Raw genomic sequence first — 24,226 nt, forward strand, 5'->3', positions numbered from 1 at the left:
CCACCCTTGCTGATCTTGCCAGCTGGTGATGGAGGAGGAGTTTTTTTTAATGGATGTGCTGAGATGTTTGTGATTACATGTTATGGCAGCATTGTGGCAAGGTGTATGGAAGCAGCCACTGAAGTGCAGGACCAGGAGTTGCATTCCAAACTAACCATGCAGAGCCCTGACCACAAGCAATTAAGTTGTTCCATGTCGTGACATTCAATTGCTGGGGACCAGGAAGTGGGAAGGGACAGGGAGGAATTTCTGTGGTCTTCAGAACATTAAGTAGTTGTGGTTGAAGGAGAGGCAGCCTCTGTGTCTCATCTGACATGCAAGCAAGTACTAGAGGTTTGTAATTTTTGGAGTATCTGTGGCTGAAAAAAGCACACTTTTTAAAAAACAGTATGTTGATTACTTGCCAGGGCCACATCTGTGAACATTTTATAAGTATGAAATGTTCATGGTAAATGTGAGGAGGCTGGCCTTTGTGTACAAGTCCGTACTGGCAGAACTTATATATTCCAATGAATGTATGATTTTTGTCAGCTGTGACAACTGCAATGCTCTGATTATTTAAACAGTACTCTTGGAAATGTTTTATATTTGAGGGGTGCTTTATATAAATCTATCAAAATCAGATGTCAGAGGTGACATGTCTGTCAGAGGGACATGAGAAGGACAGGGCACATACACAACAGACACTGTTTGAAGGTACAAAGGAATTTCCATTATGAGCTCTCTGGCTGACCTAAATTCTGCCCATTTCCTTGAAGAGATATTCAGGAAAAGGGAAAGATTTTAAAGTGACCAAGTATGCCACAGTAGTAGCAGTTTAAAAACAAAGAACCATCCAACCCTTCAACAGCATCGCTGTGGGGGGAGGAGGAGAGGTGGAGGAAGAAAAGAACGACCATCTCCCCCCCAAAATATTTATTTTTTACAATGTTTTTGAGATTAATATTTTTTCTTTTTTATGTCTTGGCAGCTGAGGCCTGGGCCACGTTGAGATCACAAACCACAACAGACAAAAGGTCCTCAGGGTGTTATCAGATCATGAGTGAATGGCTCCAAAATCCAGGTACCCCCCAGATAATGCTCTTGCCCTGACCCAAAAGCCATCTTTCAGAAACTCCAGAAAAGGAAAAGCGCTGAATAGAGACATCACTCCTCCTAAAAATGGGCTCAACACCCTCTTTGCTTGCCTTTGCCCACCTTCAGCAGGCTGAATGGGGGCCTTGCAGTTTGCATTTGGAAACCAATAGCCAGGGTCTGCCAACTGAAGTTACAGGTCTGGAAGAAACACAACTATAGTTACAGGCCTCCTGGATCACAGTTCTGAGGAACGTAAGTCTATGTGTATCTCTGAGCATCTCTTCTCTGAGCAGCTTCTCTTCTTGGTGCATTTTCTTTCTCTAAAGAAAATTCCAGGATTTTCTCCTGCAGGAGGGAAAACCTTCATAATTCTTCAGGCCAGTGGGGAGGGCAGAGGTCCCAAGGGAGCTACAGCAAGAAGGGGAAACACTGCTTCATTTCCAATCCCTCCTTTTAACTGCTCTTTCTATTCCTTGCCTTCCCAGTTCAACTATCCCAGCATTCAAATACACAGCAGTTCCTTCACTCTGTCTTTCTCTTCCGCATCAACTGTCCAGTCATTTTGGAGCGTGGCCTTTGTGTCGTCAAAGTAACTCCCAGAGGGAATGCGACACTGGCAACAAGACCGAGAAATGTTCCAGAAGAGATTCCCAAGGACTGCCAGACCCAAAGCCACAGGGTTTAGCACTTGGCCCTCTGCATGCATAATCTCTGACTCCCAGTTCCTTCTGTGCTAGCCTTGGAGCAGAATGGATGCTGACAGTTTCTCTCTAGGCTTTGGGCAGCCCAGGGTGCCTTTCAGCTGCATTTGCAGGATTTCACCACCATATTGGAGAGCTGCTCCACTTTGGGTGTCCTCCCAACATAGTACAAGATCGTCAGTGGCTCCAGGTCCTGTGGGACGCAGCAGGGTGAAGCAGATGCCTCGGGGTTCAGCGTGTTGTACAAGCCCAGCACCTGTGGAAACAAATGTAAATGTGGTGACAAAGTCAGGAATCCATTTAAGAGAACAAGAAGGTACTGCAAGCAAACAGGTCTCCAGGTATTTGGATTGCGCTAATCAGTGGCATTTCCCTGATGTGACTAATATTCTTATCACGTCCTGATCATGGCCTGCTCCTGCCCAGGCCTGATACAGAGCCTTTTTCTTTTTAATCGTAGCAATGTAGACTGGCTGATGCCTAAGGGTGGAAGAAGTACAAGTAGTTCCCTTGCTTAATCTCTAATTTGGTACAGTGGATAGTGCCACTTCTGCTTATAAGTCAGGGTGTAACCAGCCTGAGGCTGCGTTGTCTTTGGTTCTATTACAGAAACCAGAACAAAGAAAATCATTGCTGCTTATTTCAACCAACATCTCTAGATAGCGCTGGATGGATGCCCGCCCTCTCGAGTAGCCGCAGTTCCCTCCCAGCTTTGAAGTGTCTGATGCTTTCTTTCTCCACTTCATCCTCCAAGTCATTACACTGCAATGCTGGAGCCAGGACAGTGTCCTGTGGGACCCCACTGGCTTCATTCTCCCAGCTGGCCCCAACTCACAGACAACTGTACACTCCAGCCATGTAACCACCATGAAAGAGCTGCCATGTGTCTTCCCAGAGCTGGCTGCTCTTCAGTGGTAAGCAATATCTTGACTTGTGGGGCTAAGACACAATCATACCTGCACTACTGTTGGCTCATAGCACTTGTCTGGGTTAAATTACAGGGTCCTACACGTTGTCTGTTAACTGTTTTACAGACTTGGGAGGGTGAGAGGTGCTAAAGAGACATTCTGTTCTATCATGCAGATCTGTGTAATTCCAGTCATTCTGGCAGAAGCCCTGTGGGGGTACTGAGCAAAGGCACAGGCTGTATCACATGAGTGCCATGTGCACTGGGGCCGCTGGATTCAACAGAGACAGTGGGTTAAAGAGACTGATGAGAAATCTGCTTTTCACCATGTTTTTCTTAGGTGGTGCTGGCAAGCTGTCAGCAGCTGTATTGTTCTGAAGCTTGCTGGGATCACTCAGCTGACTTTACCACTTGATTTCCCTTCTTGCTCAGTAAGAGAATATCAGGGAACTGTATTAAAATCTCACTCATGCTGATTCAGTCGAGTATCTGTTAGAGTTCCTCAGGTCCAACTGATGCATGTTATCTCTCCTAAGCTATTCATTCACCTGTCCTGTCTCATGCTTCTCACCCAGCACCTGTCCATTCCTTCACTCCCTTAGATCTACTCCCACCAATAGCAGGCTTTTAGCTTCAGCAAGCTGTGCTGCTGTGCACATTCTTTAAGCTGCCAAGAAAATGTTAGCATCTTTCCTGTGGTATCATCTCTACCCAATTAACTATTCTTCAGATGAATCTGCTTCTTCCAGAATTTTTTTTAATGAAACCTGAAGCTAATTTGCAGTGAGCTCTTGCCATGCCTGGCTTGGTGCCTTTTCTCTTCTGCAGACAGTAGCTCAAGATTCTTTTTTGGCTTTTCTTGGTTAGAAATGAACTGTCTGCTCATTAGTCTGTGTTTTCCTCTTGGTTCTTGTTCCATGGCCATACTTTTCTATTGCTTTTGGGTTTTTTGTTGTTTTTTGGGTTGTTTTTTTTGCTCTAGACAGTAGCGAAGCTCAGGTGGTATTCTTCCCTAAGACTGCCTGATGTACTCATGTTAAACAGAAGTTACGTGTAAGTTACCTGAAAATATTTCCTTTCTGCCAGTTTTACTCATTAATTTCACAGCCCAGTGGGTTCCTCCCTGTCAGGGAGGATTTATACAGCTGGAAATAATGCTGGTGCAGAAAAGGGAAGCTTGCTGCGTAGCCATGTTCACTTGGACACGACTCCCCTTCCCTTCTGGGCTACAGCTGCCCACGTGGTAGTAGGCAGCAGGTGTGTGCCATAACTCAGCAGTTTTGCACAACCTGTGTGTAGAAAATTCTTCTGCCAAGTGAAAACCAGAGGAAAAAATTATGCAGAATACAACCATCAGAGTTGATGTTTGATCTGAACAACTAAAACTGGCCACTACCAAATAAGTACCCTAAGTCCTGCTGTTTCCCATCTCATACAAGAGACAGCATCCTTCTCCTCAGCTGGAAGCATGGACTCAGTATTGACTCCATAGGAAGACCATTTCTCCCCGCTGAACTACTCTTTCCTGCAGTTTCCTTATAGTTTTTTGCAGGTATTGATCTAAACTGCTTCTGCTACTTTGAAGAGACCAAATGCCATCAGACTGAGGGAGGAAAGGGGTGACAGGGCCATAAGGACAATATGCTGGATGTACCGTGCTGTGAGTGGTGTCTGCACTGCGGAGGTACGGACATGGGCCCGAACAGAAGTTTGCAAAGTAGCCTTTAGGCTCGTGGACCCATTTCCAGCCCAGATCCTGTCGGAAGTCGATGTAAAGAGGACGCACACAGCAGTTCTCCTCCAAGTTCCTGAAACACAGAATGGACACAAAATAGATCTAAAAAGGATCTTTTATGTGCTTGCATGAAGCCGCTTCCAGAGCAAAAGGACCAGGACCAGCGTAGCCCAGTGGAATACGGTGTTCACCTGCAACTAGGTGCAGAGGAGTGGCAGAGCTTGGCAGAAGCTCTGCACATGCTGCCAGGCAGTTTAGCCACTGGCCTGGTCTCTGCCCAGGCTGTGCTCCATGAGGCTGATCACAAGTTTCCCTCTACCCAGAAACCTGGCCAGAAGTGACTGCTGGGCCAGCCAGCATCCCCTTCTTGGAGGCTGCAAGGAGCACGAACTGAACTGTGCTGCTCATGTGGCCCCTGCAGTACCATGGTGACCTGCAGCCCCCTCGGCAAGCACTGCCTTGCCCAGTGATGTGAAGTCTCACCACACTTTCCCACCTCAGGCATGAGACCCAGCCACTGGCAGGATTCTCACTTACCGGAAGCAGTAGTTGGTATCCAGGGCCCGCTTCTTTCTCTGACCTCCCAGTGCTGGGTTCTCCAGGCGATGTGGGGGTAACATCATCAAGATGAGGTGGGGATTATGCAAGTCTTTCTGCTTCTTCAGGCGCCCCAAGTCCCCACGGCCGTAGTCATCTTCACTGTCAATGCCTTCAGACAGAAACAGAATCCACAAAGAGAACATCAATATGGAAGTGAGGGACACAACAAGACTTTTCAGTACGCTTAACACCCTCTGCCTCCCCTGAACCAGGGCAAAAGAGACTCAGGCACCACATGTACTCACTCTGTTGAATCTTACTGTTGCAGGGCTGAAATAGAGGCCTGTGGGCCACCTGTTTTACCATTTGCAAACTGCTGGTGGGGCCATTAATCCATCCCACTCGCTCCTGGCTTCAGTCCCAGGACAGGCAAGAAGATGAATGGTTTAAAGAAGATGTCAGATCATTGGCACTCTGCAGAACAGCCTCAGAAATTGAGCCTGTGGGGGCCAGTGGCTGCAGCCCAAGGCTGCAAGCCAGGAGGTTCCTACATCTTAGGCCAGCCAAGCCACTGACTCTCTAGGCCACCTCACACAGGATGCCTGACTTCCTTGTGTTTCAGTCACCCTAACTGGAAAGAAGAGCCTCTGTGGAAATCTGAGAATCCATCAAGCTGAACTTCCCGGAGAGACACTGAAATATGAAATTATTCCTTTTGCAGAAACGCACACAAACCCCACCCAGACTGCACTTTTCTCTCACTTCTAACCTAGGTATGAAGTGGGTGTACTCGTAAGATCAACATGCAAACCCAGCGGTGTGCATGCTTTAAGCCAAATGTTATGAGGGGTAAAATCCTCAAATATGCAAAGGAAGACCTATTCATTTTTCCAGACACTCATGGCTTTCCCTCCAATAGCCTCCCCAAGCCCAGCTCTTTATCACCTTTGAATTTGATCTCCAAGACCTCATGTAAATTCTCCAAGATGTCTCCATTGGGCTGAAAAGTATGGCAAGGGCAGTGTATGCTGATTTCCAGGCCAAGGTTGGATTCTGCAAAAAAGGAGAGGACTGAAAAACAATATTCCTCAGGTGGACCAGCTACAGTGAATCTCCACAGAGGGCGCATGCTGTGCTGCGGCCCCCAGACCAGGGATCAGTCTCACAGTGAAGGATCCTCATTTTGGGAAACAGGAGCTGACTTAGAAAGGAGAACGGGAAGCAGAATCTTGTGGCTTCACTTGTGCCAAAAGCCATGCATACTCTTGCTAAAGGGACCTTCCAGGGCAGGTGAGAAAGGTGCTTCTGGTTACATTTTTTAGGCTATTCAGCATCCAAAAACACTTGTGAGCTTTGAAGAGTTCCACTAGAAAGTAACTATTTTGCAAAGTTGGCCTGTGTTGTGTATCTGTATTGAATCAAATTTGCCACCTTCAGTACCTGTCTACTATCTGGCTTCTGGTTAGTGTCTGGAGGAGAGATCTGAAAGTGGGTGAGTTGGATATGGACAAGTAATTTCAGTGGAAGCATTTTTCTCAGCAGCTGCAGCCTCCTGTTTTGTTGAACTGATAGTGGTCTCACTCGCAGACTTTCCAGAGGCAAGTCTATTTTCATAATAACTTCCTGGACCCATCACGTTGTGTGGGCCTGACCCACGGAACATATGGCTCTTATGAAAGCTCCTTTTCTATGTTGTGTCATGAATTAAAACATCTGGCTCCCTGGGGCACTGACAAGGTGCCTAGCACCTTTTTTCCTAAGCACCATATCTGATGTCTGTCAGCTAGCGTGTGCCTGCCCAGAGCTCACCACAGTTCCAGCTCTGAACTCCAACCATCAGGACACAACTGGGATTGCTTCAAAAAGGAGGAGCCTACGGGCTCACAGCTTATCCTTCCAGGGAGCAGCTGCTTGCCAGTGCCTGCATTCCAGTTTTCAGTGGCACCTAGCTTCTATCTGTGAGGCCAATGGAGCGGTGAGTCATGGTGCCTATGCTCCAGCTGTGAATGGGGTCAGTGTTCTTGCAGGGAGCTGCCCTGAAACTATCTGTTGGGCTGCCCAGCGGTGGCAGAGGTATGTTCTGTCTAGGTGTGTCAGCCTCTGGTATTTCCTCACCTTTATACCTGCCAAGCTGTAAACAGCTAAAGAAATCAAGATCCTTGCTGTTTTTTCCTAATACATTTTCTCTATCCCATAAGAAAATTAAACCAGAGCAAACCTCATTTTCTATGTGTTACAGGCGGTAGATTAGACCAGCAGACAGATTTCCCTGGACTGAGAATCAAAGAACCAAAAGAAGTCCCAGCATCTCTCACCAAGAACAATTTCCTCCTCCAGAGAATGAGATCTTATTCTGACTGAGTCCCCAGAGTTACACAGTGGGTGCACCAGGACAGAGCTAGGAAGGGAGCAAATGTTACACAGAGGCAGTTCTCTGGGGAAGGCTTTTTCTCAACCTAAATGAAGCTCCCCACTATTTAAGTGGTGCTCCTGAGAAGAAACTCCTGACGACACCGATCCACGCTTCTATGGATAACGTCTCACCCAGTCCAGCTGTGACTCCTACCTCTGTGCAGAAGCCACTCACGCACGGTCTCGGTGACATCAAAGGACAGCCATTCAGGGGAGCCCCGCGTCTGCACATTCCTGCCACTGAGGTAGCGCTGCTTTGCTATGTGCTCATCTGGCCGCAGGATCTGCGATAGAAGGAATGGTAGAGTGAGCCAGTGCTGTGCACAAGGAAGGAACAGCTCTGTGTCCTTCTTTTTCCACAGCTTGCTACAAACAAATTTGAAAGGTGAGTCTCAGCATGTGCAACACCAGGAATACCCTGGCACATTAGAGAGACATGCTTCACAACCAACCTATTTCTCCAGCTTGTACTTCTGGGTACCAAGCAGCTCACCTCTATCAATTCATCCTTGTTTCAGGGTGCACATTCAGAAGCACAAGTGTATGGTGATAGATCTAATGGGTGGTTTTGTTTCTGTATTCATGTGTGCAATGTGGGTCTGAATTTCAAAGTAAAACAGCATGGGTAAATGAGCATCTAGCCATGGGTCCCTTGTCCAGCAAGTCTCTCGAGTCCTACAAGGTGGTATTTTCATGTGTCCTCTACACTTCAACATCAATCAAAGCACACCAGGGTGGATCAAGTTTGCAGAACTCACCCCCTGCTCTGACATCCCATTTCCAGACAGACACCAACAGCCTGTGCAAAGTGCTCCTTGCTGCAGGACCCCAGGTTCATCCCACACAACATTGAGCCTGTGGAGAAGCTTTGGGGTTGTCTGTTAGCAACTGTTATCATCTGTTAGCTGGAGAACTACTCTGCCTTATAAAGATGAATTCCAAGCGGACCTTAAGAGCTAACAGCTAAAGGGCAGTTTTAGCTGCATTGTTACTGCACAGCAGACAGACAGCAGCCTGTGGGAATATGCTGCCTGGATGCTGAACTACACCATTAGCTGTGTGATCCAGCATGGCCAGAGACCGCTTCCAAACCTGAACAAGACCTTATCGTGCCAGTGGACACCAAGAGTTCAAACCAAACTCCAGACGAGCACCTGCGCTAAAGGTACCAGGAACCGTCCCCAAAGAACTGCTGATGAAAGGGACACTGAAAGCAAGCATTTCTTTTCCAGTAAGTCTTTGAAAGTCAGAGAGCTCCACCCATTGGATTAGCACCAACTGTACTGTACTGCAACACTCAGAGGAACAACTCTGCCAAAGGACTTAGGCAGAAGGGTCAAGGCTTCTCTGCTGGTGAAGAGATCCTCTTCCAACCCCTTCTCAGTATAGAAAAAAGAGCTGCATAATTCACACCACCACAAGTACTCACAACAGCTAGACAACGTGAGTGGGGAAAAGGACAGTACCACACTGAGACAGGAAAAAAATGTGTCTGTATCACTGCTTACATGCTGGAAGAAGCCTGGAGCAAAGTATAGGATCTCTTCTCCCTCTTACCGTGGCCTTGCACCCACAAGCTGAGACAGTCGCTAGGGAGCCAAGCTGTTCTGGCCTGAGGCAGTGAGGAAGGTGAGAAAGATACTCACCTGGAAGAGCTCAATGCGCTGCTCGCTGCGCTTGGAGCTCGGGTTGGGCACACGTAGCACCCGGAACTCTGCTCGAAACAGGTTGGTGCTGTTCTTCTCTGCTGAGGACACGTTAAAGCGGAACACATTGGAGGTGACACCTTTTGGGCAAATGCCCAACTCATCTAGGAGAAAAAAAAAAGAGGGAAAGGGTAAGAATTTCAGACCAGAAATGACTGAGAAAGAGCTTCCGGCTAAACATGTCACCACCTTCAAGTTCAGTTGTCTGGTTAAAGAGATGGCAGGAAGAATTAACTCTAATTTGCTTTATGTTGGAATGTTCTGAAAATCTTCTTACTACTGCCATCATTATTTCAATGCTACAAGCCAGAGAATCGGTGGAGATCAATCACAGTATTCTTAACTCTGTCTCTTCCAACCCTACTCATCAAATGTTGATAATGCTTGTAAGTTTCCTGCATTTGTCAATGCAACCCCAACTAACACAAGGGGACAACCTCCTTTGCTCCTTGTGGGTCCCATTCCCAGTAACCGTGATGGTGTAACTCTGTGCTCATGCTGGAAACATGAAGCCACACAGAAAGTGATCTTATAACAGGAGGCAATGTCAAGGTCTGCAATGAAAGCCAGAGAAGTGTCCACAAAGTTTGGTGAGGCGCTAGAACAGGCTGCACAGAGATGTGGTGGCTGCCCCATCCCTGGAGACAGTCAAGATCAGGCTGGATGGCCTCTGAGCAACCTGAGCTGCAGGTGTCCCTGCTCATTGCAGGGAGTTGGACTAGATGGTGTTTAATGGTCCCTTCCATGTCCAATGATTCTGTGTAAGTATGAGGTGCAGAAGACATATTGGGAGCAGTGACTCTCCAGTGCATACTAAAGGAACTGGGTTTTAAGGTCAGTTCTCACTCATGACCTGGAGGAGGAATTCATGGATGGTACTTGATACAGAGTTCTTTGGGGACAGAGGCTGCTGTGAGGCCTGCAGAGATCAGACATATGAGGAGAAAATAGCACAGCAAGGCTCTGCCTGGATGTGTGCCAGCTGAGCAGAAAAATCCACTTCACAGATGCCCCAAAAGAGTGCAGGTAAAAACCACAACGTTTCCTCAAAAGAAAATGAGGACCATGGAAAAAGCAGTGATCCCTGCTGCTTCTCTCCTATTGACCTCTTAGCCTTCAAGGCTGCAGCATCATTCAGTCTTTAAGGCTTCCTGCAGGCAAGGCACAGCAACTCCTGCTCTACACCCACATGCAGATGTGTTTGGAGTCCTGCAGAGCCTCTCATATGACCTCTGGCTGTTCTCCAAGGCAACACCAGGCTCTTGTATCAGCTGATATTTCTGTTTGGTTTTTTTTGTTTGTTTTTGTTTGTTTGTTTGTTTTAATTAAAAGCAAAACAATAAAACCACACACATAAAAATCACTTTTTCTAAGCCACAGTTCCAGCCTGTGACAAATAGGCTAGAACCTTGAAATTGTATTTCTGGAGTTGGCCCCTGTCTTCAAAGCACCCGTGTCCCACAGAGATGAGTTCTGAAGATGGGCTGTCAGTGGAACAGTGTCTGAGAACATAGGCTCATCTCCCATGCCAAATTCTGCTTTGAGCAACAGTGATTCACTTCTGGAATCATCTTGATGAAGCTGAAGGTCTTCCTTTTGTGCTACATCCAGCTTTAGCAAGCAGGAGCCTTCCAGTTCACAAATGTGCGTTCTTAGGAACCTAAAGTTTTATTCAATAAGCTAATGACCAGATGCTCATATTGAAATTTGTTTTGAGGCTTTTTGCCATACCTACTACTGAATGGAACAGCTTTTCCATCCGTGAACATCTCTGCCTGCTGTTGAAGACTGAGATTTTTGCAGCCTCAGGAGACCAGACCAATTGCAGCAAAAAGCTGGCACATTCAGACCAAGAGCCCTACAGCACGGAGAGCACTGAGCCGGGAGAGGACACCCGCCATGGGGACTCCACCACTGTGACCAGTTTGTGCCACAGATAAGCACAGACCAGCAAGCTCTGATCTCATTATGTGCCCAAGGGCATCCTTCTAGCTGAAGACTAGCACTGCTAATGTTCTGTTAGACCTAGGTGGATACACTGTTTTAATACCCTCTTAAGCTGTTTTGTAATGCTTGCCCTATTAATAGCGCTGTTAACAGCCTGCCCTTCCATTTCTGAGCTGACCGCGTGTGTGTGAGGGGGTGTTCCACCAATCATCACAAGTGCCTGCAGATCATACCAGTGGCCAGCCTAGCCCACAGTCCATTTACAACATTGGTACTTTATCTGATAATCGATTTAGAGACTGTAAATCTGGTCCAAATCTGGTCCTACAGCACAGTGCAGATGAGAGACAAAATCATTTATTGTTTGTCAGCTTCTTATATTTTTTGGCTCAGTGAGGCAGCCATGCTAATGAATGGCCATCTTCTGTATTCTCTTGCTATCACTGCAGTGCCTCCTACCTATTTCTAATGGTGTTTTGGAGACCTTCCTGGTGGGAACAATAAGAACTGTCTTTCCTTCCCTAACATAGCAGGTTCATGTGGCCCTGGGAACAAGCCCCCTGTGATGGAGGAGATGGAGCTGTTGTTTCATCCTGACCACTGCAAGGTTGGAGCCTGCTTCTCACTGCCAGATGTCCATAATACAGGTCTCACTCCCAGAAAGATCTCTGCTTTTCGAGCAAAATCCTTAAGTTAAGAGGTCAGAGGTGTGCACAGCTAAGTGATGTTTTCAGGGAACTCAGTCCTGTCCCAGCTCAGGACACATTAATACACCAGGATCTAGAATTGCCCAGATAACAGCAAAGAAGAAAGCCTAGAAGCAATATTCCTGCAAGCTCCTCCAATCCACAACACTCAGTGTCTGCAATAAGGCCAAGAGAAGGAAATCTGTGCCACCCATGTACCTACAGCAGTCTGCCTGAAATGACACGCTGTACCTTCATGATGAGACTGTGCTATGACTGTGGAGTCTAGCCAACTGCTGAGCTGCTGATAGAACAGATAATGGGACCAGCAGGGCCTTGGAGTGGAGGATGGGACACAAGGAGATGTTCTCTGGGAACTCCCCTCTTCCAATCACTGCCTTCAGGGAGGTGCAGGTTCTCACATGCCACCAATCCCACATGGCTGCTGATCCTGGTATGCCTCGTGACAGCTGACTGCTGTCTGCTTGGAGTTTGATGTCAGGGAAGGGCTGGCTGGCTGCAGGCCGGTATCACCTCACTCTGTGCCACACCACTGCTACCAAAAGGTGCTTAACGTCAAAGCTGTGTAACTCAGGAGGAAAAACAGATCCTTCTGGAACTTTGCAGGCAGCAGGTTTGGACAGAAAACACGCTCGGCCCAAAGACCCACAGCTTTAATTGTCTCCTCTCTTATGCTGACTTGGGAGATGGCACAGTTTTCTTCCAGAAGGTCAGTAAAGCCACTTGCAGAACCACTGCAGGAGCTTCCCGTTCTTGAATCTAATCCCCCATGAGTTTTAGGAGCTCTCTGAAGTGAGTGCGAGCTACTCTCAGAAAACGTTCCTTGTAAATCAGTGTGTCCCACAAGCATGGCAGGAAGACGATTCCCTGAACCACCCAGCAGCCCAGACTGGGGACAGGCTCCTGGAAGTCCTTCCTTCCTAGAAGGCCTGGGCTCTCCCTGCTGCTATTTTTGCTCCTCAGCTTTCCTCACTGTTGGGCCTTAGTTTTTGGAGAAATACAAGTTCTCTGAGCCAACAAACTGCTTGACTAATACTCTGGAGCTAGAACAGTTCGTGCATGCGTGCACATTTCGAACTCATCTCTATCATCCTCAGTTCCCTCGATGGAGCCATCCTCCCCTTCCCCCCAGAGGAGCCTGGCTTTGGCTCCAGCTGCTCTGAGATCACCACCTGGCACAGTGACAGAGCCATGGGAAAGTTGAACATCAGCCACTTCTGAAGATACGGGGCCAAACTCAGCCATGGTGCATGCGATGAAACTCCCTAGGTTTGAAGAGGAGTGTCTCTCAACACCACGGCCTGCCTGGGGCTGGCCTCTGTGACCAACCCACACACCCCCTCTTCTCTGGGCAGAGGGGCTGCGTAGAATGCATTATCAGCACAACACGGGCTCACTGCTCAGCACCTTGGTGTGGCACCATAGAGAGACCGGGGCAGGCTCATTCATTTCCATAGGCACTGCGAGGTTGGTTACCTTGCATGTGGTGGACAGTGGCTGAGCCTGCGGCAGTTTACTTGCAGTAATCTCACCCGCAGCACCCACTGCTGCCCCAAGCTCTTCTCACACTCCATCTCACTGTCCCTTTCCACTGCCTCAGTGCTCCTCACACACATCTTCCTTCTTCCCCCTCCTTCACCCAAACCTATTCTGTATTCATGACCCACCGCCATGCTTTCCAGTTTCCTCCTTCAAAGCACACCAGCTCACACCACATCGGTGTCATTTTGCACAGACATGTATTTATAGAACTTCACAACACATTGGTGAGTCAAAAATGTTGAAATATGGGAAAGCCGTGAATACTCTGTGCATTTTCTGTGCCTTGAGTCTGAGCGCCTCCTGAACTGAGAGCTAATCATATAACCATATGGAGTGTAGTTTGCTAGAGATTAAGTGAAATTTGTTGCATTACCACATCGCAGCTCTGATTCCAACTCATCATATGTCAAGATTAACATAAACCTGGCAGAGGAGCTGCATTCTGGGGCTGCCTGCACCAAGTCCCAGCTCCACCCCAGGGCTGCCGGCACCGAGATTGCGTCCCCAGCACCGCGCTCCATCACGAGGGGACACCTGGAGGGTGGTGTGACTGTGCGCCCACCAACATCTTCCCATCCGAAGAGATCCTAAGCACAGACGGAAGGGATCGACAGTGCCTACATCTGCTCCGCATATGCGATCTACTTGGGGTTCGTGTCTGCTCACCCTCTGACTTCGCATCTGCATCTGCTCAGCTCCCGCACCTGAATCTGCTTAGTGCCTGCATCTGGCCCCGCTCATGTGCACTGCACCTGCTCCACATCTGTCCGTTTCCTCAGCGCCCGCGCTCCTCAGGGCGTCCCAGCGAATCCCAGCTCTGCACCTGCTCGGCACCCCCGCCGCCCGCGATTCCCCCACCGCTACCGGAGCGGCATCCTCCACGCAGGCGCCTTTCGCCGAGCGCCTCCGCCTTCCCGGAGCCGGCGCGGAGCCGGGCACACCGCGCACCGCCGCTGGGCACGGAGGGCTCCGAAAGCTGGGGCTCGGGCCGCCCGTTCCTCACGCAGCGGAGCTCCGCTCCCTCCGAACCCCGCACGCCGCGCTCAGCCCCAGAGCCGCGCCGCCCCCCCTCCCGCAACGCGACGCCGGCGCTCCGGACGCGGGCGCTCGCCGCAGCTCCCCGCTTCCCCCGGTCTCCCCTCCGGGCGCTGCGCGCCTGGCGCTTACTGTGCTCGGGGAGGCCCTGGATCATGTCAAATTTATGGATCTCTTTGGCATAGTACTCGGACTCGGTGTTCTCCTGAGAGCAGCTCTCCTCCTTCTCCTCCTCCATCTCCTCCAGCAGCTCGCGGGTGCTGTTGTAGAGCGCCAGGATCTGGTAGGGCACGTGGGCCGGCCCCACGCTCTCCGGGGGGCTGGTGAGCCGCAGCTTGCTCAGGATCTGCCCCCGGATGGCCTCCACCCGCTTCTTCTTGATGTGCTCGAGGTCCAAGGTGGTGCAGGAGGACAGCGCGAGGCTCACGGTGGCGAAGCTCAGCAGCGAGAGCAGCACCAGAGCCCTTTGCGCGTACATCTTCATGTGCGAGGGGGCGGCGGCGGCGGCGGTGCCCCCGGGGAGAGCCCCCCGGGCGGCGGCGAGCGGCGGGCGCGGGGCCCCGGGCGGTGCTCCGGCGGCGGCCTCCCCAGATCCCGCGGGCTGGGGCTTGGCGCGGAGGCGCATGAACTCACCGCGCCGCGCGCGACTCACGACTTCCAGGAAGAGCTGGCAGCGCTCCGCCGGGGGAAGCGGCCGGCGCCGTGCCTCGCCGCGCCGCGCTCCTTCCCCATGCGCCGCCCCGCGCCCCGCGGAGCCGGGAGCGCCCCGCCGCGCCGCGCCGCCGCGCGTGTCAGCAGCGGGCCGGGCCGCTCCGCCGCCGCGAGGGGAGCGCGGCGCCCGCCCCTCTCGCTGCACCATGCATGCCCCCGCCGCGCCCCGCGCCCTACATCGCCGCGCCGCCCGCGGGCTCCGCCGGCCGAGCGCAGCGCCGCGCCCCGGCCCCGCCTGCACACTGCCCCGCCGCCGCGCTCGCCGCTGAAATTTTATACCTCCCTCCCATGACGTCCCCGGGACGGGGCTCGCGCGGGGGAGGGAGCTCCAAGCCCGGCCTTCGCCCGCGGCGCCGCGCTGATGGCTTCAGCAGGCGCGCGGCGATCGCCGCCCTCCGCCTCCTCCTCCTCCTCCGCCGCCGCCCCCCGCGCGGACGGCGGCGCCGGGCCCCGCGCCCCGGGCTGGGCCCCTCCGACGTGGCCGAGGCGGCCTCCGCGGCGGCGGCGCGCGGGCGCCCCCTTCTGGCGGCGGGCGGGCCGGGGCCGGGCCCTTCGCGGTGGTCCGCCGCTCCGCCCCTTTCCAGAGCGGCGAGATCGCGTTAAAAGCGGCAGAAATACCCCGAATAGTTTCCCGATGCGGTTTCTTTCCGAGCGGGGGAGGGAGGGGCCGGGGACCAGTGGGGCGTGCGGCCCCAGAGGCGCTGGTGGGCGCCGCGGGGCCCCGCGCTGGCGGCCGGCGGAGGGGCCGGGGCAGCCGCCTCGCGAGCCCGCGGCCCGCAGATGGGCTCCGGCGGGCAGGACGTCGGCCCCGGGCGCCCACCCGGCCCGGGTCGCGGGTTGGGATCACACCCTCAGGCCTCCGTGGGCTCCTCTCCCGGGGCACGGCCCGCTGCCCACCCGCCCCGCCTGTCTCTCCCCACCTGCCCGCAGCCCACGGGCCCTGTGCCCGCTGCCGGGCCCTCCGAGAGCTCGGGTGTGCCCTAGGGATGCTGAAGGGTGGCCCAACGCCCTTGTGGCCAGCGTGGTGCCCGGGGAGATGCTTTTCCAGCAACGTGGATCTGAGTTGGGAGCGTGGCTGGTGGGGATTTGCTGCTGCTGGGATCCCCTGCTCGAGCTGCAGCTGCCAGGTGTGGAAGAGGCTCTGTGGGAGCTCAGAGGGTGGCTGGAAGCATTGCACTCAAAGGGTCACATATTGGAGGCCATGCTGACCCGTAGCACTGGTGGCTCCGGGCTGCTGCAGCTCACTTGCCGCAGTGCCACGTGGTGAGTTATTGGCCAGTGCAGAGATAGGAATGGGAATTGTGAGCTGATGAAGGCAGCTCCTCCATGCCTGGGCCCGGGTGTAGGTGTCAATAAGGATCTTGGCATACTGCAATGGATGTGTGAATGATATTGGCTGCTCACCCAAGGCTGGGAGCTTTCTCAGCACGAGGGCGACTGAGATGTCCTGAGGGGGTAGGGCAGCTGTCTCTTGCTATGGCAGCTATGGCTTGCTGTGTCTCCCTGCAGCAACACGATGCCTGCAGTCTCCCATGTCAGGCCAAGAGCCCACCAACTGCCCTTCAGCACCCCAACTAAGATGGCCGTTGTTCTCTCTCACTGAGCAAAGTGCGGGCTCCCTGCCGCAGCTACGTGTGCTGCTGAAGGTGGCTGGGAGCAGGGCTCGGGTGTGATGACTTTCTCAGGCTCCTCAGACTTCCTCTGTGCAGGTGGAAGACAAGACACAGTTCTGTTCATAGGCCCGGTTAAGAAGCAGTCAGCAGCACGGTGCTGGAGGGCTCTGCAAGTCCTGCTCCGCGTGGCCAGGTGAGTGAACCCACGGGCCCTGCTGTTCTGTGACCTGTTCTGACCCCTCCTGTGGCTGCAGCACCCTGCGGCTGCCTGTCGGAGAGGGGGCAGGAGATGCAGGGCTGCGTGCTTGTGGCTCCTATGGTGAAGTGTGGGGACAGTGAGTGGTGCCCTTCTGCCTGGTGTGGGTACTGAGTGTGTCACTGACACAGAATCACCGCAGTCTGGGGGATCACGGTGTCACAGCGCCCAACCGGCCTGGCTTCAGGGGAGGAAAACCACGTCTCGCTTACTGAGCTCCTTGAACGTAAAAGGACAGACAGTAGCTTCTATTAGAGCAATTGATACAGCTGGAAAAAATAGACAAGCTTTCGGGCACAGACGTGCTGTGTGTATGGCTTTTTCCAGCTGCATCAGTGGGTCTCATAAAAAGCTATTGCCTCTGCCTACAGACCTCATATCACTTAGTTCTCGGCTCATCACAGCTACAGCACAGCTGCTTGAAAACGCAGACAAGAGGCAGAAAGAGGGTTCTCTGACACAACGTCTTTAGAGCTCCGAAAGGCCTCCAGCCGGACCACAGCTCCCAGCGAAGCCGGGCAGGCAGAACGCTGCCCGTGGAGCAACGGGCGGGGAGCAGCCTTCGGCTGCCGCAGCAGAATTAGAGGGTGGTGGCTGCTTAAGCTAATGAGGATGGCTGGAGGCTGCGAGGGGTGTCAGAGAAAGCAGAGAAATGCAGCACATAGGCAGAGCGCCGGCGGCCGGGACCTTGTTTAATGCGTGTAGCTCGCGCGGGGCCCATCCGCAGCCACGCTACCCGCGGGGCCGGGCAGGCGGGGGGCCGGGCTGGGGCGGGCCCGGTGCCGGTTGCTAAGGACGCGGGGCGGGCCGAGTGCCGGAAGCGGCGGTGGCGGCGGCGGATGGAGGCAGAGCGGGAACGGGCAGAGGCGCCCCGCCGGGCGGGGGTGAGCGGGCCCGCGGTGCTGCGGGCGGGGGGCGGCGTTCGCGTTCCCCTCCGACTCTCCCGCGGCTCTGGCCGCCGTTCTGCGGGCCACCCGAAGCCGTTCGTGTCGGTAACTGCGTGCCTTTCGTCCCTTTGCGTTTCCCCCTCTGCCACAGGTGCCCAGGATGGGCCGGCGGGCTCGCCAGGACCTCTTCTCTGGTGAGAGCCTCAGCAGGAAGAACTCCTCTTCTGCGTCCGCGGGAGAGGTGGGTGTCCCTCCGGGAGATCCTCGCTGTGTCCCTCACGGAAGCTTGTTATTGTCTGCTGAGATTCGTTCCCTCATTACGTGCTTACCCTTCGAAGTTTATCCTTAGAGTTGGACCCGCGTGGCTGCCCTGCCCCTTCCCTCCTGCTGCCTTCGGCACCACGTGCTGGGGTCGCAGAGCTGCTAAATGGGGGTCTGGTTCCTCATGGTGAGGTATGGAGCAGTAACAAGCAGACTGGGACCTCTTCCTCCTGCCCATGCGTATCTTCCCATACATACACGTGGTCTTATTGTTTTGTTACCAGTGCTTCACCACCCGTGGTAGCAAGGCAGAGAGTATAGGTAAGCAGATACTTCTCGTTTGCATCTGGCTTCCACAGGAGCCAGAGTACGGTTTCTGGTGGTCAGTATCAAGCTTGTATAGCAACGGTATTTTTCCATTCCTCTGCTCACAGGCTACAGAGGTCATGCTAGGAGCCAGCTTTGCAGCATGTGAGGCTTTGTGATAATGTGCAAATTCATTTCCTGTTTGACTTTGGAGATGGACTTTTGTTCAGAGTCTGTTCTTGTCAGTAGCTCTTCAAAAAGTAGAAGGCTGCCTGGAACCCTTCTCTCACAGGAGGGTGAGGCACTATCCTGTAATAACAAGGAAGATAAGAGCTGAACCTTTTGATTTGATATCTTGCTTAGTGCTGCAGAATCCTCAAATTCTACCTGGGAGTTCACTCTCTGTGATGTTTACATGGCTCCCATTAGGCATTTCCTGCCAAAGTGAGCACCAGTCAAGAAAAGACATACAGTGTTCTCCCTGTCACCTGTCAATGGACAAAAAGCTCCTAAGACTTTCAGTTTACTGACTGTGATATTTGTAAATTTGTAAATGAGAATAATACTTTGGTTTTTGCAGTGCCTGTGTATCAATTTTCAGCATACCATATCCTTGGTTTCTTTGAACTGCAAGACCAATTTGCTTTGTTGAGAACTCAGATACCAACTGAACTTCAAGTTTCTGAGCCCTGGGCCTTCTGTCTTAGGAGTGGCTGCTGCTCTGTGTCATGATGGAACTCTCACATTATACTGAGTTGCTGTATCACACTCATCAGTCCCAAAGTATTTTCTGGGGATTTGTTTCCTTTGAGTCCCTGCTCTGTTGTTGAAAACATACCATTACAGCGTGTCTTACAATTACACTGAATATCCTTTTTTTTTTTTTTTTTTCCCCTTTTCCCCTTCCCCCACCCCCCGAAGAAAGTATGCTCCTTTTTTCCTTTGATCAGCATAACAGAATCATCTCTTCCCACCTACATGTTCTTCTCCCCTTGGATATGCTAGGAAGTCAGGAGGAATTCTGGGAGGGAATTTGTGGAAGGAAAGGCCCATACTAAGGACAGGCCTAAACTCTATAGGGTTCATCCTCTGTTCTGCTTCCCTGCCACCTCAGGAGAAAACTGAGTGCTCTGGTTTCTAGAGTTAAATCACTGTTCACTGGCAACTCAGACCAACTCTTTTTGGCGCTGCCAAAAAGATACTGGGAGAATGAAGAATATTTACAGTAAGAGGAATAACTGATACTCGCCAAGATGTCTCTCATCCAGTTGAGGCTGGGCAGTCATCGGTGTCTATTTCACGTGGCTAGCTGAAATTATTCTAAAATCACCATGTGCCTTGGGTGGGAAGGGGCCTTAAAGCCCACCCAGTCCCAGCCCCTGCCATGTGCAGGGCTGCCCCCACCAGCTCAGGCTGCCCAGGGCCCCATCCAGCCTGGCCTTCAGCACCTCCGGGGATGGGGCACCCACAACTTCTGGGCAGCTGTGCCAGGGCCTCACTGCCCTCTGAGTTGAAAAAATTCTTTCTTGTATCTAACTTAAATGTCCCTTCTTTTAGTTTAAAACCATTTGCCCTTGTCTTGTCCAGTGTCTTGTATCACTATCAGACTGTATACAAAGTCAGTCTTCCTCCTGCTTATTAAGTTCCCTTTTAGTACAGGAAGGCTCCCTTGAAAAAATCTCAGCTCTTGCATAATAAAGAGCTGAATGTACCCTGTGAAGAAGCTCAGGAGATAAGAGGTGATCTTGCTTTACCAGTGAGTCCTATGACACTCCCAATTGGCAAGAGACCTCAGCAGCAGGTGGTTTCATCTGTGCTTTCTTCCATCTGTCATTGAAGCACTAGAAAGGCCTGACAGGAGATGCTAGATGTTTGCAAAGCAAATGTAGCTTTTTATGCATTTATTTTGGTAATTTAAAAAACCAAAGTAACAATGGGACTTATAGGCAAAGAAAATCTTAGAAGCTAGCTGGTGGGGCAAGCGGGTGTTAACACTGGTTTGCTTCCAGGTGAGAGTGGCTCACTCTAATTGTTCTCTCACCACAATTGGCTGTCCTCCTTTATGAACTGATTCCCTGCCTGGAAAAGGATGGAAGCATGTGGTAGGGCTGCTGCAGGTAGGGCTTGATAGATGGTAACTTAGTGTGGTTGTGCTTAGTATGGCTAATGTCACAGGCATTGTAACAGTTGTGGAGAGATCATAAAGGTTCCAATCCTTGGACATCCCTGGAGACGAATAAGAAATAGAATCTTCTGACTGAAGGCAGTGAGCTTTTCAGCAGCAGAAGGGTGAGGCCTTCCACGCCTTAAACAGTTCAGATATGTTATTGCTGGATCTTAACCATCAGGAAGATGTCTGTCAACAGTCTCCCTTCGGACAGTTCTTTGTTTGCTGTTAACTGAAAACCTTCGAGCTACAGGAGAAGAGACAAAATGCATTGTATCCTCAGCCTTTTCCTCTGTTCTGGAATTGGAAGCCTTTCATACACGGCCATGGTTGATAAGAAAAAGAGCATTTAATAGAATTAATCTTGTGTTTTCCTTCACCCTGGGCTGGCAACTGTGTTCTACTTTTCTGGAAGCGTGGCTCATCTCAAAAGTGTGGGGTCAGCTGTTACAATGGGTGTCTCATTCAGCTCACTGGTCATCTTGAAGCCTTTTCAAGGAGCATTACTAAAAGAAACTACAAAACAAAAACAATGACAGCAGAAAAACAACCTGCTGTATTTATTTATTTTTTTTACTAGGGCTGACCATAGTGGAGGAGGTTCCATGTAATTATTTCAGCCCAGCAGATTTTAATCCTGTTAGTAATTTTGAAGGCAGAGGTTTGTGCTAAGCCTTTGTTGTATTGACACCTCTGTGGGAAGTTTTTCATTTGGGATAGTGATTCTGTCCTTGGTAGTACCTCAGGGTTTTAGGACTGTTTTAGGAGTCATCTTGATTTTCATTTATTTATTTTAATGTTTGTGTCAGTTCACCCAACCTCCACTCAGCTCAAATCTGTGATGAGAACACCTCATTTGTCCTGGCGTTCTGGTCTTTTCTTGATGCTGATAACCACTCTGGATGTGTTTTACAGTCGGAACAGCTTGCTTGAAGGAAGCAGAAAGTACCTGTCTGTCCATGTTTCAGCTTTTGGACTTACTACAAGGAAATCACTTTGTGGAGTGAACTCATTTAGCATAATTAAAAAGATCTTTGTTTTGAAGTCAATAGGCAAATCTTCTGACTTGGAGTGTAGATCTTATCAGATTACCACAGATCTTTTGTTGACCTGGACTCTGTCTTCAAAAAGAGACTTCAAACAATGGTACATCTCATCAACTGTCTGTCTTCTTTCACAAATGTGTCATGGAAACCTGTTCCTTTGGACATAACTGCAGTCTCTTGTGCCTTGTAGCCTGCTATACATCCCCCAAGCTTTATAAAGCAACACGATATCCTAGTATTTTTTGTCTGCCTGTTGTGTATATGCACTGTTTGCTCTTCTGCAATAAATTCCTGAACTGTATTAGTTTCTGATTCCTGTGGCCAAATCTGTTTGATAGCTCCCATTCCTGTGTGAAATTATCTGCATTAACTTCAAATTCAGACTCCTTGAGGAGCTCATTAATGGTCATAAAGCTGACAGTCTACCACTTAACATGCAGAGCATTCCTGCCTTTTCAGAAGTACAAGTACCAACAAACAACAGTGCAGCTGTATACTATTTCAGGAGGCAAGAAGGAACATGATTATTTGCTGTAACTGGTGCAGTCAGCATCCTCCTGCAGCGGTGGTTGTGCGTGTTCCTGGTCTTTAGAGCTTCTTGGCAAATTAGCAGGCATTTCTTGAGCACCCAGGGGAATATGCTGTAAATGGGAATTCCTAGAGATAAATCTACTTGCTGCATGCCGGAACTCTGCATTTCAAACATTCATTTTCAGAAGGGTAATATATCCATTTTCCACTGGGAGGCCTTTCCCACTTTCCCATCCCCTGGCTTGCTGTGTTACTTTTTACTCATCTTGATGCTATCGGGTTTCTGGCAAAATGAGACAGACTTGAGCTGGTAGTGTTATTTGTGCAAAGGGAGGGGTGGATGATACAATGAGATCTCTTGAAATCTTTGTTCTTGCATTCTACCAGGTCTTCTGGATGCTTGTCTAGAATAAAAGTCAACTTTTTTTCCTGGCTTTTGCATTGCTGTGTCCAGCTGCCTGAATGCTGGCTCGATGACATTCACCAAAATAAAATATTCAGCCAGATTCAGAGCTCTTAAGGAGATTGATTTGGAAAGCTGAGTGGAAAAGCCTTCTGTTTAAATATATCAGCATTTTTTTCCTTTTCTGTGTCTTCTCAGCAGGAGTGGGCTATCTGTTTTTCCATAAGAAATCCATATGCAAAAATATTTTTGTGTTATTCTGCTTACACAGTCCGTTTTCTCTTTATCCTACAGTGGAGAGGCTCCCTTGGGACTTTGTTCAAGACTTTCTTGAGTATCTGCTCTTACAAACCCTATGTGATGTTGTCAGAGTCTTTCTTGCAACACAAGAGACTGCTTTTTTGTAGGCAGTACGCCAGCCTGAAGGATGAGGTTTACCAGGCTGTGCTGGGAGTCTCTCCTTACAGGCAGGACAAGGGTTACTTTCACATAATGGCAGAATTTGTCCAGAACTGTCATTTTCCTCTGCATGTTTCACCCAGGCCTGAGGAAAGGCTCTGTTCTTTCACTTCTGAAAGTGTGTTCTTCCCTCACACGCGCAACCATTGCTAGGTTACAACAGGTACCTGTTATTTGTAAGCATGCCTATATAGTTGTAGTCCTTGAGTGACTACAGTTAAAAAAGAATGTTTCTATCTTCAAAAATCTTACATAGGCAAGTGTACAGACAAAATATTGAACTGCCTCCACTGTGTGCTGGGCAGATGTTCCCACTAGTGCGTTTTACAGAGGAGCTATTTGGACTTCTACCAGTCAGCTTACAGATGCCCTGGTAGTGGCTTCTGGCCATATTCTTCAGGCTGACATCCTAGCTTCATTTAAATAGGACTCTGGTTATCTAAACCAAGCGAATAGACAACTGCACGTCAGTTGCTAAGGATGAAACCCGGATGGAAGAGTGCTCAAAAAAGTGGTTATTTAAATGCATTTTTCCATTCTTGTCCAGCAGGATTTCCTTCTGTGTGACTGTGAGTCCTGTACCACCTGGGATCTGTACAACCAGAGGAGCTTGTATTGTGTAGAGATTACTGGGTTCTTCAATTGCTTTCTCCATGCATTTGATGCCTAACAACCGGTTGTTGCTGTGCTTTTTCTAGCAGTGTTGGCCAGAAAGATTCTCAGCTAGTTCACAAGTTTCATGGTGATTAACAGGATGCTTTATGTAGTTATTCATCTGCCTTATAACTAAGCTGTTCCCTTCTACAGTAGGGTTAACTAAAGTTCATATACTTAGGGAACGCTGTTGTCAGCTAGGGCTATCTCAAGATAACTGCTGCAGCTACCACAACAAGTGGAGAATTTGACTTTGCTCAGAATGTCTTCCAAAAAAGGGGTACAGTCAGCTATGGTAAATAACTCCCAGTATGACAGTTCCAGCATCTTTTCTGGACTGGCACGAGTCTGGCCATTCAGGTCTTTCTAGTATCCTACCTACCTGAGTACCATGGACTTTCTCACACCAGGTTAGTTATATTCTTGCTCTTGTAGTGGTTTTTTTTTGGTTTTTTTTTGTTTTTTAAGTATCCCTTTTAATGATATGATTGCTGTCCACTTTTCATGCCATTGCCAGTCAAACAGGCATGCTTTGTGGTCTCACAGTATGTGTAAATGACTGTGGATATAAAACCTTACAGTAGTGGGATCAACTTTGCACTTTCTTCAAGTGATTAAGGTTA

General features: G+C 50.3%; 2 protein-coding genes across 9 annotated transcripts in view; one reads left to right on the plus strand and one right to left on the minus strand.

Annotated features, from left to right (window-relative positions):
* Positions 1-900: 900 nt before the first annotated feature.
* Positions 901-15,183, minus strand: TGFB3 (transforming growth factor beta 3). The gene is made up of 7 exons (XM_031593189.2): positions 14,442-15,183; positions 9,019-9,182; positions 7,527-7,656; positions 5,906-6,013; positions 4,958-5,129; positions 4,340-4,493; positions 901-2,034 (listed from the first exon to the last, which is right to left on the minus strand). Exons 1-7 carry the CDS (start codon positions 15,166-15,168, stop codon positions 1,876-1,878), a joined length of 1,614 nt encoding a protein of 537 aa, XP_031449049.2. The 5' UTR covers positions 15,169-15,183; the 3' UTR covers positions 901-1,875.
* Positions 15,184-15,889: 706 nt separating this feature from the next.
* IFT43 (intraflagellar transport 43) overlaps positions 15,890-24,226 on the plus strand; it is a 54,380-nt gene continuing 46,043 nt past the window's right edge. Inside the window, exons 1-2 of one of the 8 annotated variants that reach the window (XM_090141400.1) lie at positions 15,890-16,826; positions 17,928-18,017. In XM_090141400.1, the coding sequence (XP_089997526.1) occupies positions 16,693-16,826; positions 17,928-18,017 (224 nt within the window). In that variant the 5' untranslated portion in view covers positions 15,890-16,692. The other 7 variants (XM_090141402.1, XM_090141404.1, XM_090141401.1 and 4 more) reach the window with 7 other exon arrangements.

Source organism: Phasianus colchicus, chromosome 5 (assembly GCF_987193195.1).
Source record: "Phasianus colchicus chromosome 5, bPhaCol1.hap1.1, whole genome shotgun sequence".
NCBI lineage: Eukaryota > Metazoa > Chordata > Aves > Galliformes > Phasianidae > Phasianus > Phasianus colchicus.